This window comes from Girardinichthys multiradiatus, chromosome 15, assembly GCF_021462225.1.
Source record: "Girardinichthys multiradiatus isolate DD_20200921_A chromosome 15, DD_fGirMul_XY1, whole genome shotgun sequence".
Taxonomy (NCBI): domain Eukaryota; kingdom Metazoa; phylum Chordata; class Actinopteri; order Cyprinodontiformes; family Goodeidae; genus Girardinichthys; species Girardinichthys multiradiatus.
In genome coordinates, this window is record NC_061808.1 from 36,255,449 (window position 1) to 36,271,784 (window position 16,336).

At 41.2% G+C, this 16,336-nt stretch overlaps 1 protein-coding gene across 3 annotated transcripts in view; it reads left to right on the forward strand.

Moving 5' to 3' along the window:
* Positions 1–16,265, forward strand: part of dse (dermatan sulfate epimerase) — a 39,285-nt gene extending 23,020 nt beyond the window's left edge. For 2 of the 3 annotated variants that reach the window (XM_047388043.1, XM_047388044.1), the window contains 4 exons: positions 514–767; positions 5,642–5,881; positions 9,396–9,603; positions 12,832–16,265. In XM_047388043.1, the coding sequence (XP_047243999.1) occupies positions 514–767; positions 5,642–5,881; positions 9,396–9,603; positions 12,832–14,572 (2,443 nt within the window). In that variant the 3' untranslated portion in view covers positions 14,573–16,265. The other variant, XM_047388045.1, reaches the window with a different exon arrangement.
* The last annotated feature ends 71 nt before the right edge of the window (positions 16,266–16,336 follow it).

Below are 16,336 nucleotides of genomic sequence, written 5' to 3' on the forward strand. Positions count from 1 at the left end.
CATTACCCGTGTCCTTGTTCATCCTAACAGAATCTTTGCCTGGGTCCCAGATTAATCAGTCTAGTCCTTTAATGTTTGTTTATATGAGGTCACTGCTTTCACCACCACACCTGATGTTCATTTCTTTTTAATTAGCCTGAGCATAATGATTACCAAACACTTCTCACTTTTTAACACCACACAGGTAGCACTTTTGAAATTCCCTCAATTCAGCACTCTTTGAGTCTAGCTTGTGTTAAGCAGGGGAAATTCTGCCTGTGCTGCACATTTATTCACTCTTTATATGTGTCTTTATTGGTGCAGCTGCAGCTGTAGGATGAAAATGCTCCTTGCATGGTTATTTCGGCTTTCAGAGTGTTAATTGATGGTTGAAGGTTTCCTGTTTATGTCAAATCATTTGCTAAGACCTAATTGAAAAAAGAACGAACTTGATGACCTCTGTGTTCTTGTTTACTTTGTGCTCCTGCATGTCTCATGGCTTTCCTTTAGCTTTAGTCTGTTCATGTGTTACAGGTTGGTCAAAGACGCCCCCTGGGATGAAGTTCCTTTGGCGCACTCGTTGGTTGGATTTGCCACGGCCTACGACTTCCTGTATGAGTACTTGAACAAAGGCCAACAGGAGCGTTTCCTGCAGGTGATAGGCAACGTATCACGCTTGATGTATGAGAAGTCCTATGTCAGAGGCTGGGGGTTCCAGTACCTGCACAACCATCAGCCCACCAACTGTGTGGCTCTGCTCACAGGAAGTCTGGTCTACATGACCCAAGGTAGGTGTCTGCTGAGTCTTTGCCGCATTCCAGCTTTAGACGTTATCAGTGCCTGAATGCCCAATCATCTTTAGAACCACAATATATTTAGAACTGAATAGTTCGTTGGGACCATTAGAAAAATTATTTATGTGTGCTTCACAGCTGGTATGAGGTTCTTTGCACAGGAATGCTGTATTTAGTTTATTATTTAGCTCTAAATAGACAAGTTTGATTAACAAAGATCTAAATAAATGTTCATCATTCAATATGCCTGTGGTTCATTTTAATCTTTTTGTACAGGAATAAATGTGGGGGTTTTCTGGTTTAACCTTTTTATTGCATTTTACAGAAAATGTAAAAGGTATTTTCTTCCATTTTTATTGTTTATTAAGATACTCAGTATTGATGAAATCAGTATTAGGTATTCAGATGTCCAAATATGTTAGACAAACACAGGCTGTTGTAGTGGGTATAATGTTTTTCACACGACTGAAGCTATTGGATAAAGTAGTCTTTCTTTGGGGTCTGCAGATGTTATGATCTGCCAGTGTTAGGTTCTTGAGTTTGTGTTTTGTTTGTTTCCTTCTTCTCTGCGGGTGTCAGTGTTGTTGTGTTGTGTTTACTGCCTCTGCATGTGCAGCGAAATATGTGGGCTTCAGTCCTCAGTATAAAATCTTAGAATACTTTAAAGAAAGTCTATGATTTTATGTTTCAATATGCCTTTGGTCTTTTAACAGCAGAGCCTGTTAGCAGGGAGCAGCAGGAAGTTATGCATGGAGTGGGGCTTCATGCATTTTCTGCTTTACCTTTTTAAGAGTAAAACTAACATCTGTCTAAGCTGCAGAGTGGCAGCTCTAAGATGACTATTTTGTCTCTTACATCCACATTTGACCTTGGTCGGATTTTTCCCCAGGTTCTGATGTGAAACTGTTTCAGGGTGTTAGATAACTTCTGTGGTCTTACTGCTAATTTAAACGAGAGTTTAGTGTCTATACAGATAAGTAAGCCATTTCCTGTGGACACACTCTACACACTCTACACTTCACTTGCAAATCCTGCACGCGTTGTTGCATAACTTAGAAAACTGAGCTTTTTTTGAGTTGCTTCCTTTCATTAGATTTTGCACTATTGATACGAGCCTTGCTTTTAAAGGGGAACTAAACAAGGGCAAAGTAACTAGAGGGGTAGTAAAGTAAAATATGTAGCAATATAAGCCTGTTTAAACTATAAACTATTGTTCATGAGCTAATCAATCTCAAAAAGCAATCTAAAGAGTGTATCCCACTTTTCCAGAGAGTGACCTTCACCGCATATATTAACAGAAGAGGATTTTTTTTCTCTACATTTCACACAATTTTTATGTATTGACAATCAGCACTAAAAATGAAACTTCAACTACAAGTTATAAGAAGAATCCACAGGGGAATCAGTCATTTATTAATAGCCTAAAATGATACCTGCGCTCTGATTAGAGAAGAAAAAACTCAAAACAAATAAAAAGGCTAACAAACAAAGATGAAAAACGCATATCTACAACCACAGATTAAAGGGGAAGGGGCTGGATCTCTGCAGGTGTGCGGTTCCAAGCCACTGTCTGCTGGCTTGACTAACATGGAAATCTCAGCACAAACAGCTGTGATGAGCAGGCAGGTTGGCATTTCCAGCACGGGTCGTAGGCTAAATGATTTTGATCTTTGAGTCATACTAAAACAGAATCCTCTGTGTATGGAGGTTAAACAAACACTTCCCGGCAGCATGCACTTTCGGGAAGGAGTCCTCACAAGAAACGAAGGAGCAAATCAAAACTAAACATGTGTTAACGTGATTGCCAGTCTTGACTGAGTTTGGTTTCACATTACAAGTTCTAACTCAAATGCTAAAATTACATTACAGAATAGCATTTAGCTTCAGATTTGTCATTTGGGAGGTACAATGGCAGGCAAATTGCAAAATGGTATTCAATTTCAAAATCCTTAAAATGTCGAGTTCTCAAACTCAGAGGGTGAAAGGTTGAGAAGAACCAGGAACGATAGTTGAAAAGCAGTGGAATCCAGGGAGGCAACCTAAATGCATACATAATGTGGAGGAGGGATTACTGGACGCTGTGAGGAGAGCAGGCTGATATTAGGCTGATGGAAACTGAATGATAAACAGAATGAATACACAGGCATATATGGAAACAACACGAGTATAAATCAAAATACTGGCAAAGAGATGTGACAGAAGTTCAGAAACAGAACCAGCAGAAGAAAACCCAAAGGATCACAATACAAAACCAAATTCTTCAGGATTATGATAGTTAATATTCAAAATTTAGGAATAATTCAGTCAAAGCTTTCTGTCTTTATTATTGTCTACATAAGATTGTTCACTTTAACAAGGACTTGACATGTAAGGCATACAGAAAAATCTCATTCATTATTTCAACATCCCAGGGCACCATCTCCTGGTATAAGTGTTTGTTTTGACTAGATCTATAGTTCTAGTAAAAGATTTTGACCCATCATTTTCTTTATCTGCTTTGTCTGGAACCATCCCATGACTGAGGTTATCTTTATACCAGTTGGTGCTCACATCCCCAAAAATCTGGCGTACAATCGTCTACATATACTCTTAGTGGACCCTAATGCAGGTTCTGAAAGTTTGGTCACAGAGGCTTTGTGATGAGGTGGACACTAGAACAGACTGGGAGGTATGAATTAGGCTTTAACAGGCCCCCAAACTATTTTCTCCTGACTGGAATGGAAGATTAATACATTTTTATAATGTGAAAAAAGTGGACTTTACATACTGTTTAACATTTTAACAGAGTGCTTTAAACTGTGTGAGCACTGATGCTCTGTTGCAATAAATGTGTTCTTTGTGTGTGTGTGTGTGTGTGTGTGTGTGTGTGCGTGTGTGTGTGCGTGTGCGTGTGTGTGTGGACTACAGTTCATGTTTGGTGGTAAATACCTGCTCTGTCTGGGCCTGCAGTCCCTAAACCAAACACTGTTCAGGACGAATCCACAGGGAGGACCAGCCCGCCTGGGTGGGTGTCGTCTAGATCCCACTGGCTTCCCCGGAATCCTCAGTGAGATGTGGTCGGAGCGTTTATGGGCTAACTTGTTCATATAGTAAACGGTGTGTGACAGAGGCAGCATAGAGGGGGATGCTTCCTACAGCCTCAGCTGAATGCATGGAATCATGTGGAAGAGGAATACTTTTTCTGTAATGCTGTATTTAACTTAAAGCATTCTAAACATCATTAACACTTTCAGGTTCTTTAAAGCTCTATGTGTTGTGGAGTTTAAACGAATCAACAGCAGGTCCGCACTCCTCCTCAGCCAATCATCTCCCAGGGCATCATTTCAAAGACCTTCTGCATGGAAAACACCACTCTTCTGCTGAGCTCCGACCCTCATCCACCCCTTCTCCACCATAGGCTCCCAACTCATTCCATACCAAGGCCTACACCACCACCAGGATCGGATCCCAGGGGGGGGAAGACAAACTTAATCATAATCCTAAGACGTTTATTCAAACCTACTTCATCCTCAGCGTTTACGTCTTCCTTAGGGGTCCGAGTGCCAAAGAAAGAATCTTTAATTAATAAATTATTTAACCATCTTCTTGTTTCTCCGTTATGTGAGTCTTTCTAGGTTGAAATACCAACAGTTACACCTATGGCGACTCCCATAACTTGGCACTTACTTTAAAATGGCAAAGAGTTAAACCGATTATTTTGATTTGTGTTGAAGAACTAGAGCCTAAATAACATGTGTCATTCTATATTCATATTAGGTGCAGAGGTGATATCACAATGTGTGAGAGAGAGATTGCAGCTAGTCTAAAAGAAGACTTTCTCATTTAAAACAAAGACAAAATGATCTGGGGATGACATTTTAAACTGTATTCAACATCTCATATTAGCGATTTGCACAGTTAGCACTACTACTATTGAACATCTGTATGTTTTCATTTCCTAGAGATTTAGATCTTATCTTAACTCGGCCAATATTTCTAGCATTTCTTAAATCCAGGATGTTCCACAACAGATGTTCAGTCTTTCTGGTACCTATAAGTCCATTCAGTTCAGAGGCTCCTTTGACAGTTCTGTGAACTATCCCCCAAGATGGGTTTAAATCGATGTCCAATGGCAGGAGAAGAAACAACCAGAAATACAAACGTACAAAATGGTGAAGGAGCGAAATAATGAGCACCTGCCAAAGTACCTAAAAACATAAGAGATTCCACTTGTATAGTTGAATTAAAATTACACCAAGTAGTAATAGATCAATTTCTAAAACTAGGGTTCAATTAAAAGCTTTATTTCCTTTTAACACCATCAACAGTCTCTGGGCCCCTTCAGTCTTTGGGAAATGTGTTCTACAGATATGATCCAGGAAAAGAAAGCAAATTTTTACTTTGGAGTTAATCTAAGGACTGCTTCCAGAAGATCTGAGGGTTCCTAAAGAGCCCGAATTTTATAGCAAATGTAGACAGAGGAAAAACACTTTGGTGATTTCTGAAACAGTAACATAACTTTGAAACAAACTCCAAAAGTAGCTAAAAAGGCAGATTTTCAGCTGGAAGGAAAATGTAACATCAGCAGCATGCAGTAGAGAGAGTCGATGACATTATGTTTCCCAGAATACAAATAACTGAGAACCTCTCTGGGTCAAAGAACAGGCCCAGCAGAGACTGTACCTTCTGACAAAACGGAAGTAAACATGGCCTACTACAGCGTTCTGCAGAGCTGTGGTTAGGGTTAGGTTGAGGAACAGAGGAACTTAGCTGAATGCTGTTCAGTAAGAATGAAAATCTGATCCGATTGCAGTAAATGAAACCATGGAAGAACTGTGGCTATGGATTATGTTCAACCTCAGACTCAATGTCATAATGTTGTATTCCAGGTTACCTTCAGGAGGCCTATCTCTGGACCAAGCAGGTTCTGTCCATCATGGAGAAGTCTATGATCCTTCTGCAGGATGTGACAGACGGCTCGCTGTATGAAGGAGTGGCTTATGGGACCTACACCACCCGCTCCTTGTTCCAGTACATGTTCCTGGTGCAGCGTCACTTTGCCATTGGCCACTTCAGCCATCCCTGGCTGCTGAAACACTTTGCCTTCCTGTACAGGACAGTCCTGCCAGGTAACTGTGTGAAATTCTGGGGGACACTTTGTAATGAAGCAGATGTTAGGATACTGATAGCAGTATCAGTGAATTGTGGGTGTATCCTGTCAGTTCCTGCTATGGTGTTCCATACTAATTACTGTACGCTTTGCTGTACAATAGATGAACATATCCATCAGCTGCTCAGCTGGAACTGTAAAGTAGCTCATCTTCTGATGGAGCTATATATGGAGCTAAATTGGGGCCACAAAGTTTGTCCGAAAACATTTTTTTTTTCAACTGTAAAAAAAGGATTTGAAACTGAAATCCTGGAGACCCATTAAGTGGGAAAGTGTATCTAAAACTTTTGATTGGTAGTGTATGTATACATGGAGTCATAACCCTCTGGGGGATGTCAATGTCAGGGTCAAATTTATTTCTATTGTAGATTTAAAAAGCAACAAGAGTTGACCAAAGTGCTTCACAATCACACCAACAATAATGAAATAGCAAATAGAATAAAAATAAATGAAACAAATAAAATGAAGTTGAGTCATAATCAATCAAAGGTCCTTCTAGCTGTTCAGTCGGGTGGGCATGGGAGGGGTAGCTGAGTGCTTCTCAGACCTATCTCAGCCTGGTACCAACACTTAGGGCCTGATCTTCAAAAGTTTTGCGTCGTGTACAAAACCACACGCAAACTTGTTTGCCTGGTCAACTCTGATCTACATCCCGGGTGCAAATTGAATAACGTGTGTAAAAAATCCACGGAACAGCAGGCACACATTTTTAGCATGCTTGCCTTTATGAATATGCAAAACATATAATAATAATGTGCAAATTTAGGGAGGGGGATATGCTAATCTAATCCTTCCCACCCACAATGCGATTTATCAAACCTGAAACGGATTACGGTGCTGTTTTTGTGTCTAGATTTACCACTTTTGAAAGACAGGTGCTAACTGTCATGCAAAATGTAGTGCCACGTTATTTAACAATCAAAAGTGAACATTGACAGCCACCAGAGACCAGAAAACGATCCCAGAGCCAAAGGGACATAGAAGGAAAGACAAATTTGTTGCCATAGGGGTTGTTGGAGCACGAGCTAGGGGAGTATTGGTTTTGGCGGAGGTCTCTACAGCTGTTTAGAGCTGTTGTTTTGTAGCACTTTTAGATACTTATGTTTATTATTATTATATACATCTTTTTTACAGCCGCTCTGCTCTCCAACACTCTAAAGTGACAGCAGGGAGCACATGCGATTTCCTCATTTAAATAGGGTGGTCTGCTCCTCCTTTGTACCTGTAATCCATTGTGTGCGAAATCTTTGTAGATTGTACGCAACACGTCCGCTGATGACATTTTTTTTTTTTTTTGCACAAGCAATTTAACGCTCCCTACTTGGAATCTTTGAAGACCAGGTATTTTGTGTGTTGTGACTGAGCAGCTGTCCCCAAAAAAACCCTGTAATTACTTACAGATGTAGAGCAGCAAAAACAACTTCCTCCCTTCCATCAGACACAGTTATGGGGCTGGGTTCTTCTCCAGGTAGAGGGATTGTTTCTGTTCACTCACTGAGTGCTCTTCCTAGTTTTACACTTACAGGGGTGGGACAATGAAACTGAAACACCTGGTTTTAGACCCCAATAATTTATTAGTATGGTGTAGGGCCTCCTTTTGCGGCCAATACAGCATCAATTTGTCTTGGGAATTAAATATACAAGTCCTGCACAGTGGTCAGAGGGATTTTAAGCCATTCTTCTTGCAGGATAGTGGCCAGGTCACTACGTGATACTGGTGGAGGAAAACGTTTCCTGACTCGCTCCTCCAAAACACCCCAAAGTGGCTCAATAATATTTAGATCTGGTGACTGTGCAGGCCATGAGAGATGTTCAACTTCACTTTCATGTTCATCAAACCAATCTTTCACCAGTCTTGCTGTGTATTGGTGCATTGTCATCCTGATACACGGCACCGCCTTCAGGATACAATGTTTGAACCATTGGATGCACATGGTCCTCAAGAATGGTTCGGTAGTCCTTGGCAGTGACGCGCCCATCTAGCACAAGTATTGGGCCAAGGGAATGCCATAATATGGCAGCCCAAACCATCACTGATACACCCCCATGCTTCACTCTGGGCATGCAACAGTCTGGGTGGTACGCTTCTTTGGGGCTTCTCTACACCGTAACTCTCCCGGATGTGGGGAAAACAGTAAAGGTGGATTCATCAGAGAACAATACATGTTTCACATTGTCCACAGCCCAAGAATTGCGCTCCTTGCACCATTGAAACCAACGTTTGGCATTGGCATGAGTGACCAAAGGTTTGGCTATAGCAGCCGGCCGTGTATATTGACCCTGTGGAGCTCCTGACGGAGAGTTCTGGTGGAAACAGGAGAGTTGAGGTGCACATTTAATTCTGCCGTGATTTGGGCAGCCGTGGTTTTATGTTTTTTGGATACAATCCGGGTTAGCACCTGAACATCCCTTTCAGACAGCTTCCTCTTGCGTCCACAGTTAATCCTGTTGGATGTGGTTCGTCCTTCTTGGTGGTATGCTGACATTACCCTGGATACCGTGGCTCTTGATACATCACAAAGACTTGCTGTCTCGGTCACAGATGCACCAGCAAGACGTGCACCAACAATTTGTCCTCTTTTGAACTCTGGTATGTCACCCATAATGTGTGCATTTCAATATTTTGAGGAAAACTGCTCTTACCCTGCTAATTGAACCTTCACAATCTGCTCTTACTGGTGCAATGTGCAATCAATGAAGACTGGTTACCAGGCTGGTCCAATTTAGCCATGAAACCTCCCACACTAAAATGACAGGTGTTTCAGTTTCATTGTCCAACCCCTGTATATGGGTAACTTATCAGGCTTACAGTAGAGCACTGGAGGGCCATTCTGAAGTTAGGATGAACAAAGTCAAAAGAGGCTGAAGAATGATCAATGATCAGTATGTACAGTTCCATAATAAATGTTTTCATCCGCCTTCAATGTAACTGTATTTTCAATACATGACACACTGTTTTGTGTTTCTCTGTCACATAAAATCCCAATAAAACACATATAAATATGAAAAAACTTCTAGTGGCAAGAACACTTGCATGTATGACATGTATGAACATGTGTATGAAGGAACACATGTATGTGTGTCCATGTCAGCTGACATTACCTGAAGGATGTGTCAGAGAGGAACATCAGTGTTGAACCTGTACTTTATAACCTGTAGTTATAACTGGTTTCAAAGAAAGTCATCAGCACCAGAATCCAGGGTTTCCCTGACATAATTACAGAGAACAGAACAGTGTGAACAAAATCACACTTGTGATCACAGGCCGTATATTTTGTAAGGAGCCCTGTGTGGCACACTGTTGTAAAATACAAAGCATCCACATATTGTTTAAAGAGGTTTTTAAATGGCTGAATAATTTTTTGTCCCATGACAATTTTGGCTCTCATGTTTACTTTCATTTAATAATAAATACAAAATGTAGGATGCCTTCTACGTCTGAAGTTCTGCCTCTGTTTTGATCGTCTCACCAGGATTTCAGCGGACCGTGGCCATTGCAGATTCCAACTACAACTGGTTTTACGGGCCAGAGAGCCAGCTGGTCTTCTTGGATCGTTATGTGTTGCGTAACGGCAGTGGGAATTGGCTCGCAGATCTTATTCATCAAAACAGGATTACGGAAGGCCCAGGCCAGGCTGGAAAGGGCCAGCGATGGTGCACGCTGCACACAGAGTTCATTTGGTACGCTGCTGAATTTTGTCAGTCAGTCATTTTCTACCGCTTATTCCATTTTGTTTCAGGATAAAAACTGTTGGTAGTGTTGCTTTCATACTAGCCCTTTTCCTCGTTCAGCTGTAAGAAATGAGATGATCTCATGCGCGTGGTTTAAAACTGTTTAGGATAAAGACTTTTTTGCATTTCATCAGATTGATTGACTGCTTCATCCAGCTCATAAGGTGTCAGGAAACTGAAGGACTTAAATGTGGCATTTTGCCATTGTTGGAGAAGTGGAGTCTTTGCTGCCACCCATAAGTACATACATTTTCAAATACACCACTCTGCAAAACTGCAGATTCATCCCCTATGTCTCAATGTTTTGCTTCAGCAGCGACAGATTACATCGTTTAAAGGGATTTGATCTGTAGTTCTTCAGCCTTCCTGGAAGTTTTCAGTTTTGCTTTCAGTACTTGCTTCCCACCTATTTTCTGTACAGTACATGAGCATTTTCAGATGTTCTATTTTAGTGTCCTTTATTTGGTGAGAGTTATCTTTTTTTTTAAGGCGCATACACCATACTGAGAGGAATTTTCAGCAGCTCGTTAGGAATTACCTCGCTTGTCCTAAAATTATTTGTGAATCAGTATCTACTATCGTTGCTCCTGTCTTTAGGACTGACAAACCACTCATATCTGCTTCAGGTTAGAGGTTGAAATCCTCAACTAAACTGAGTTATTTATTAAGTAGGGGTGCAGGATATATCTGCATTAACATGCAGATTGGCACATGTTATTCTTTTTTTAATATAATACCGATGCATTAGTCCCAAAAGTGAAACTGAGCCAATAATAATAACCAAGGTTTATTTTCATCTTGTTGCCATTTGTGTATGTGTTTCGGGGAGGTGGGGTCATATGAAAGTGATAGTGATCAAGCACAGAACTGTGGGGTGTTGCTTTTTTTTTTACGGTGCCCAAAAGGTAAGGAAATATATTATATATATTGGCCATAACAGCAATATTAATATCGGATATCAATATCAGCCCAGATATTCAGATTGATGCATCCATAATTTAAGCTATACATTGATTCTGTTTCAGATGCTTCGTATTACTAGTCCATACTGACTTAGGGTTGGGTGGCGGAGGAATAATGATATATTAAGCTCACAAGGTAAATGGACTGAACTTATATAGCGCTTTTCCAGTCATACAGACCACTCAAAGCGCTTTACATTCGCAGATCGGTAGGCAACTTGAGGTTAAGTGCCTTGCCCAGTGGCACATCAACATATGGCAGGAGGGAACTGGAATCGAACCCACAACCTTCCGATTGCAAGACGACTACTCTTCCTACTGAGCCACAGTCGCCTCGCAGGATGAGAGTAAAGAAAAGCAGAATCTGTTTTCAGTGAGGAATTTTCTAGTCTGCTTGTTGCAGTTTTCATCATTGTTTCAATCTAAGGACAAAAGCATTATAAATGCTCCTCTTGTGTTTCACAAATAGAGTATACATTTCACAGATGCCATACTGTGTATTACATAATCTCTGAGTGTAGAATTTTCTATTTTAAGTATATAGTACTTCAGATTTTTAAGCTTCTGTCATGATCTGCAGATTTTTGTTTCTGTATTTTGACAATTTCCCTGCTGCTTGCTTTCCTCAGTTAATTTCCCCAAGCTTATTAATGTTGGGTGTTTTCCGTCCCTTTTTAATGACATGGTGGATACATTGCCATAAAACTGCCTTCTACGTTTTTACCATTTAAGCAAACGTAGGTTGGTTAAAATCTATGATACTGTCTTGACTGAAATAATCTAGATTAGATCCAGATACTTTAAATCACACTTTTCTCTGTGTCACCTTCATTTCACAAAATTCTAAAAAATATGTCACTACTATGTTTGGCTTTTTAACTTCCCAACAAACAGTGTTCCAATTCAGAGTGATAAGCAGTCTTCATTAGCTTCCTTTGTCATTGTGTTTTTATTTACTATTTAGGTTATTTCTAGAATGTAGTCACATACTGGTAACAGAGATTTTGAGGTGCCGTGATGAACTTTCTTTTCATTTGACAAAAAATACCACTACAAAGCAGCTATGGTGGCAGTAGAACAGGAAGGTCAAATTACAGTCCTCGAGGGCTAGTGTCCTGCAACTTTTAGATGTGTCTATTTTTCAACACCCTTGAATCAATCAGTTAGCAGGACTTTGTAGAACTTGGCTGTATGCTGAGGAGGTCATTCAGCCACCTGATTCAGGCCCAGAGACACATTAGTTCCAGGACACCAGCCCTCGAGGACTGGAGTTGGCACCCCTGCACTAGCAGAACTGTGCGGGCAGTACCATTAACCAAGTCTAATGTGACAAGTTCAACTGAATTATGCAAAGCTGACGTTAACTTTGCAGCAATTTTTTGGAAGTATTTTTACTGCTGCTATTTTTGGATACCTCAAATGAATAGTATTATACTATCATTGTACTAATAGACTGTTATTGTGGTGAAACAGTCTGAATCTAAACAGAAGGAGTTCAGGATTTCTTGTTGACATGTTTATGAATGACGGCTGATGAAGCAGGAGATGGATAGATGGGTTGAAGTCTCATCTGCAATAATGCTGGCATGTCTGCAGTCTTTCATGGTGACAGAAGCTGAGCTACAAATGCAGTAATTCACTACTTTACTAGTCTGGACCCTTACCTAATGTTCATAAGAAATGATTATCACCGATATCCTGAATACAAGCGGCTGAAATTAGATTTCTTTAGGGGGCTTGGAGTAGGAGAGGGAACTCCATCATCTAGAGATTGTTTGGAGTAGAGCAACCATCAGCTGAGGTGGTTCAGGATTTCTGAATGCATCTAGGCCAGGTGTCCTCACTTGCAGTCCTGGAGAGCTACCATCCTGCAACTTTTAGATGCACCCCTTCCCAATTTAGGTCAAAGTTTCTTTCCAGGACTGGAGCTGCGCACCCGTGATCTAGGCAGATCTAGAACTCGAGGAACAATTATATATCGCTTCCGTCCTGGGAATACCTTGTTATATCCCAAATGAAGCCAGAGGATGTGGCTGGGAGAGAGGTGTTTGGGTTTACCTCAGCAACCTGATCTCAGATAAAGGGTAGACAATGGATGGATGGGCACTATGTCGAGTTAAGAACAACTCAGATTTTTAAAATTGGTTACAGGTGCTTATTTGTTTGGGTTCTATTCTTTTCTCCATCTGATTATTTACTTTTCTTTGTAATGCAGGTATGACCCTGGCCTGATCCCCAAACCCCCCGCAGATTTCGGAAAGTCTGAGCTCCACTACTTTGAGGACTGGGGTGTTGTGACGTATGGCAGCGCTTTGCCTTCTGGTACCAACAGCTCCTTTCTTTCCTTCAAGTCTGGGAAACTAGGCGGACGCGCCATCTTTGACATTGTTCACAACAACAAGTATATAGAGTGGATCAAAGGCTGGAGGAACTTTAATGCTGGTCACGAGCACCCTGATCAGAACTCTTTCACCTTTGCACCCAATGGTGTCCCGTTCATCACAGAGGCACTGTATGGACCCAAGTACACTTTGTTAAACAATGTGGTGCTGTTTGGCTCAACCCTCTCAGGGAGCTGCTTTAAACCTTGGGCTGGACAAGTAACAGAAGCCTGTGACTCTAAGTGGTTAAAGTACAAGATGGGCCTTGCAGCCGATGCCCAGGGCAGAGTAGAAGTTGCTATAAAGAGAGGAGAGATGGTCTTCATCCGAGGCGAGGGGCATTCAGCTTATAATCCAGAACTGAAGATCAGGAACTTCCAGAGAAACCTGCTCCTTCTTCACCCACAGCTCCTGCTCATGGTTGACCACATCCACCTGGAGTCAGGGAGCCCAACCAGAGCCATGAGTGCCTTTTTTCACAACACAGAGCTACCATTTCAGAGTACGAAGGTAGATGGTGTTCATGGAGCATTTGTAACACATGGGAAGGAGAAATATAAGATGTTCTGGATGGATGAAACAAACTCCAGTAACAAAGGGATGGTGGGTTACTGGAGTTACCCTCGCGGGTACCCCTATAACGGCTCTAACTATGTGAATGTTACAATGCCCCTTAGGTACCCGCACACAAGGGTGGCCTATATTTTCTTTGGACCTGGTCTGGATGTACAGAGCTTCAGCTTACGTGGAGATGATCAGCGGGTGGATATTTACCTCTCTACCAAAGACCACACCTACACCATCTACCTTCTGACAGGAAAGGTCAGCAGCAAGCCTCTGTTTGCCATGGTACTGCTGGACCACAAAAAGATTGTGTTCGAGAGAGCAGCAGCTGTTGTGGACAGTTCTCCTGTGGAAGTCGAAGAATACGTCAATGTGATGGAGGATAATCTCCAGCATGTTAAACCTGTCTTTCAGCAGATGGAGAGACACATCCTAGGACGGGTTCTTAACACTGCCAGCTTCCGTAAGACTGCTGAGCGCCTCCTCCAGTTCTCTGACAAGAAGAAGACAGATGAGGTCATCAAGAAGATGTTCACTATGTCCAAGAAACAGAACAAAGGGGAAAAGAAGGTAAACCTTGGAGAGAAGCTGTCTGAGAGTCTGCCTGATATTTTTGCACAGATTGAAATTAGCGAAAAGAATGAGAGACAGAGGACATCAAGGCGTACCTATGAGGAGAATCCAGAGGAAGGGGACGCTGATTCAAGGGCCTTCATGGATTATTCAGATGGTCACAGAAATAGGAAGGGGGGCTTTGTTAAGGGCCGCAGATTCAAAGAGGTTCACATGGTGCCCACTGCAAAGAATGAGGGAGTCTCTGCTACTGCCTCCTACATTAGACTGTTCCTGCTCCTGAACACCGCCACCTTCTTCTTACTGCTGGCCGTTCTTCTTACTCGCTTTCAGACAGGGCGGAGCCTGCACACGCAGAGGTGCTTCTATACCATCGTCTTGATTGACTGCTTCATCCTGCTGTTCCTCTTCTCCTCCTGCTCCAACACGCAGTGCTGACAACCTGAACAACTCTATAAGACAGGATGTCCTGTCTGTTCAGGGTGAACTGAAAACATTTCACACTTAAGTCCAAGCCAGACCTAATGGCAGACCATTAAGGCCACTGTTTAAAAAAACTTATTGCGATTTGATAGAGTTCATTAGTAAACGTCTTGGAATTAAAATGAAAGAAATTACTAAATGTATGTGGACAATACATGCTTAATGAGCCCTACTTTTGGTTCACATTACCATGAATTTAATATCATTTTCTTTCTTGACTGAGCCTCTGAAAATCATTCCTTATGTTAGGAACTTCTCATAATTCTTGTTGGGTTAAAACTAGGAAGCTTTTGCCATTCGTTGCTTGTTTATTAAGTGATTAAGCATGTTTATCTCATCACATTTGGGCATCAGTACCTGACCTGACGCCACCCACAGATGTTTGGGGGGAAGTCATCAGAAATGATAACTGAGAGCAGTAGCTTGAACTGGCACCCTACCCATGGATTTAAAAGCGCTCTGTGGTAAATCACCCTGTCAGCCTTTAATTCACCAGAGTAGCGAAGGGCTGCTTGTGTTTAAACTTCAATTAAATTTCAAAACAACTACAATTTAGCTAAATTCAGGTAGATGTAATTTCTGCTTTGGTTCTAACCTGATACTGATGTTGTCGAAGTATGGCACCAGAATACATCGTACCTTTTGTTAGTGAGTCCTGCAGTGATTGTGTAAAACATAACGACGGTAAATGGAAGCAGCTGAAAGTCACATTTTTTCTGCCAACGTTAATAATTATTTCCTTTTCTTACATTTTTGGGTCCTGTCTGAGAATTCTATAGATCCCCGTAAGATCTCCATGTATGTTATTTTTCATTTCATTAATTTAATTAAAGGGACAATGCACGTTAATTGACATGAGTATTAGAGATTTAGCCAAAGGGACTAATTTCAATATGCAGCTCTTGGCAGGTTGATGGACCAAGATTAAAACATTAAATCATATGATTGTTAAATCACACAAAAGAAAATTAAAATGATCAATGTGCAACAGACACTAATCTACACATGATCATAGACATGATCTGTTACCAGGCACTGTAGAGAACTGCCTTTAAGGTGTACTTCGGTTATGTCGGTCAGATTTTCTAAGTATGAACTGCTCTATTAAAGAAAACTGACTACCTAAATGAACATTTTCTGGGCCCTCTGACTGGAGCTCTTGTTTCTGCTTTACTGTATTTTTGTACATTCACTCTAGTTAGTTACCTCTATCTGTGTTCTCATTGTAACTATGACTTGACCAAGAAGGAGTTTTTTCCCCCAATTTTCACTATTAGTGGTTTACATTTCATATTAATCTGATTTGTAGTTTCCTGACACTTCCTTTGACCTTGTTTGACAGACATTTACTATTCAAAATAGTTTTTTTTTCTTTTGGCATTTTGCTCCAAATGTTTTTATGTGAAAAAATCCCTGTTTAGCTTCTGTGACCCTGATACCAGAGTCTAAACTGTGTATGACTCTATTCCTTAAATCCCAGAGTATTTGTGTAACAGTGTCACTACTTCTGTCAGGATCTGCCATATGAGTGTTTGTTCAGGAACTAGAACTGATTCCATGTAGGAATTGATGAATAGCTGAGATGAAACTAGACCAGCTTAGACAAACGAAGCTTCTGTGGAGCTTTAGAGCCACGTCTGTGTTCCCAGCATTCAGTGCTCCTGCTCTGTTGCAAACGTCTCAAGCTAAGCCACTGTAACACAATCACCACATGTGTAC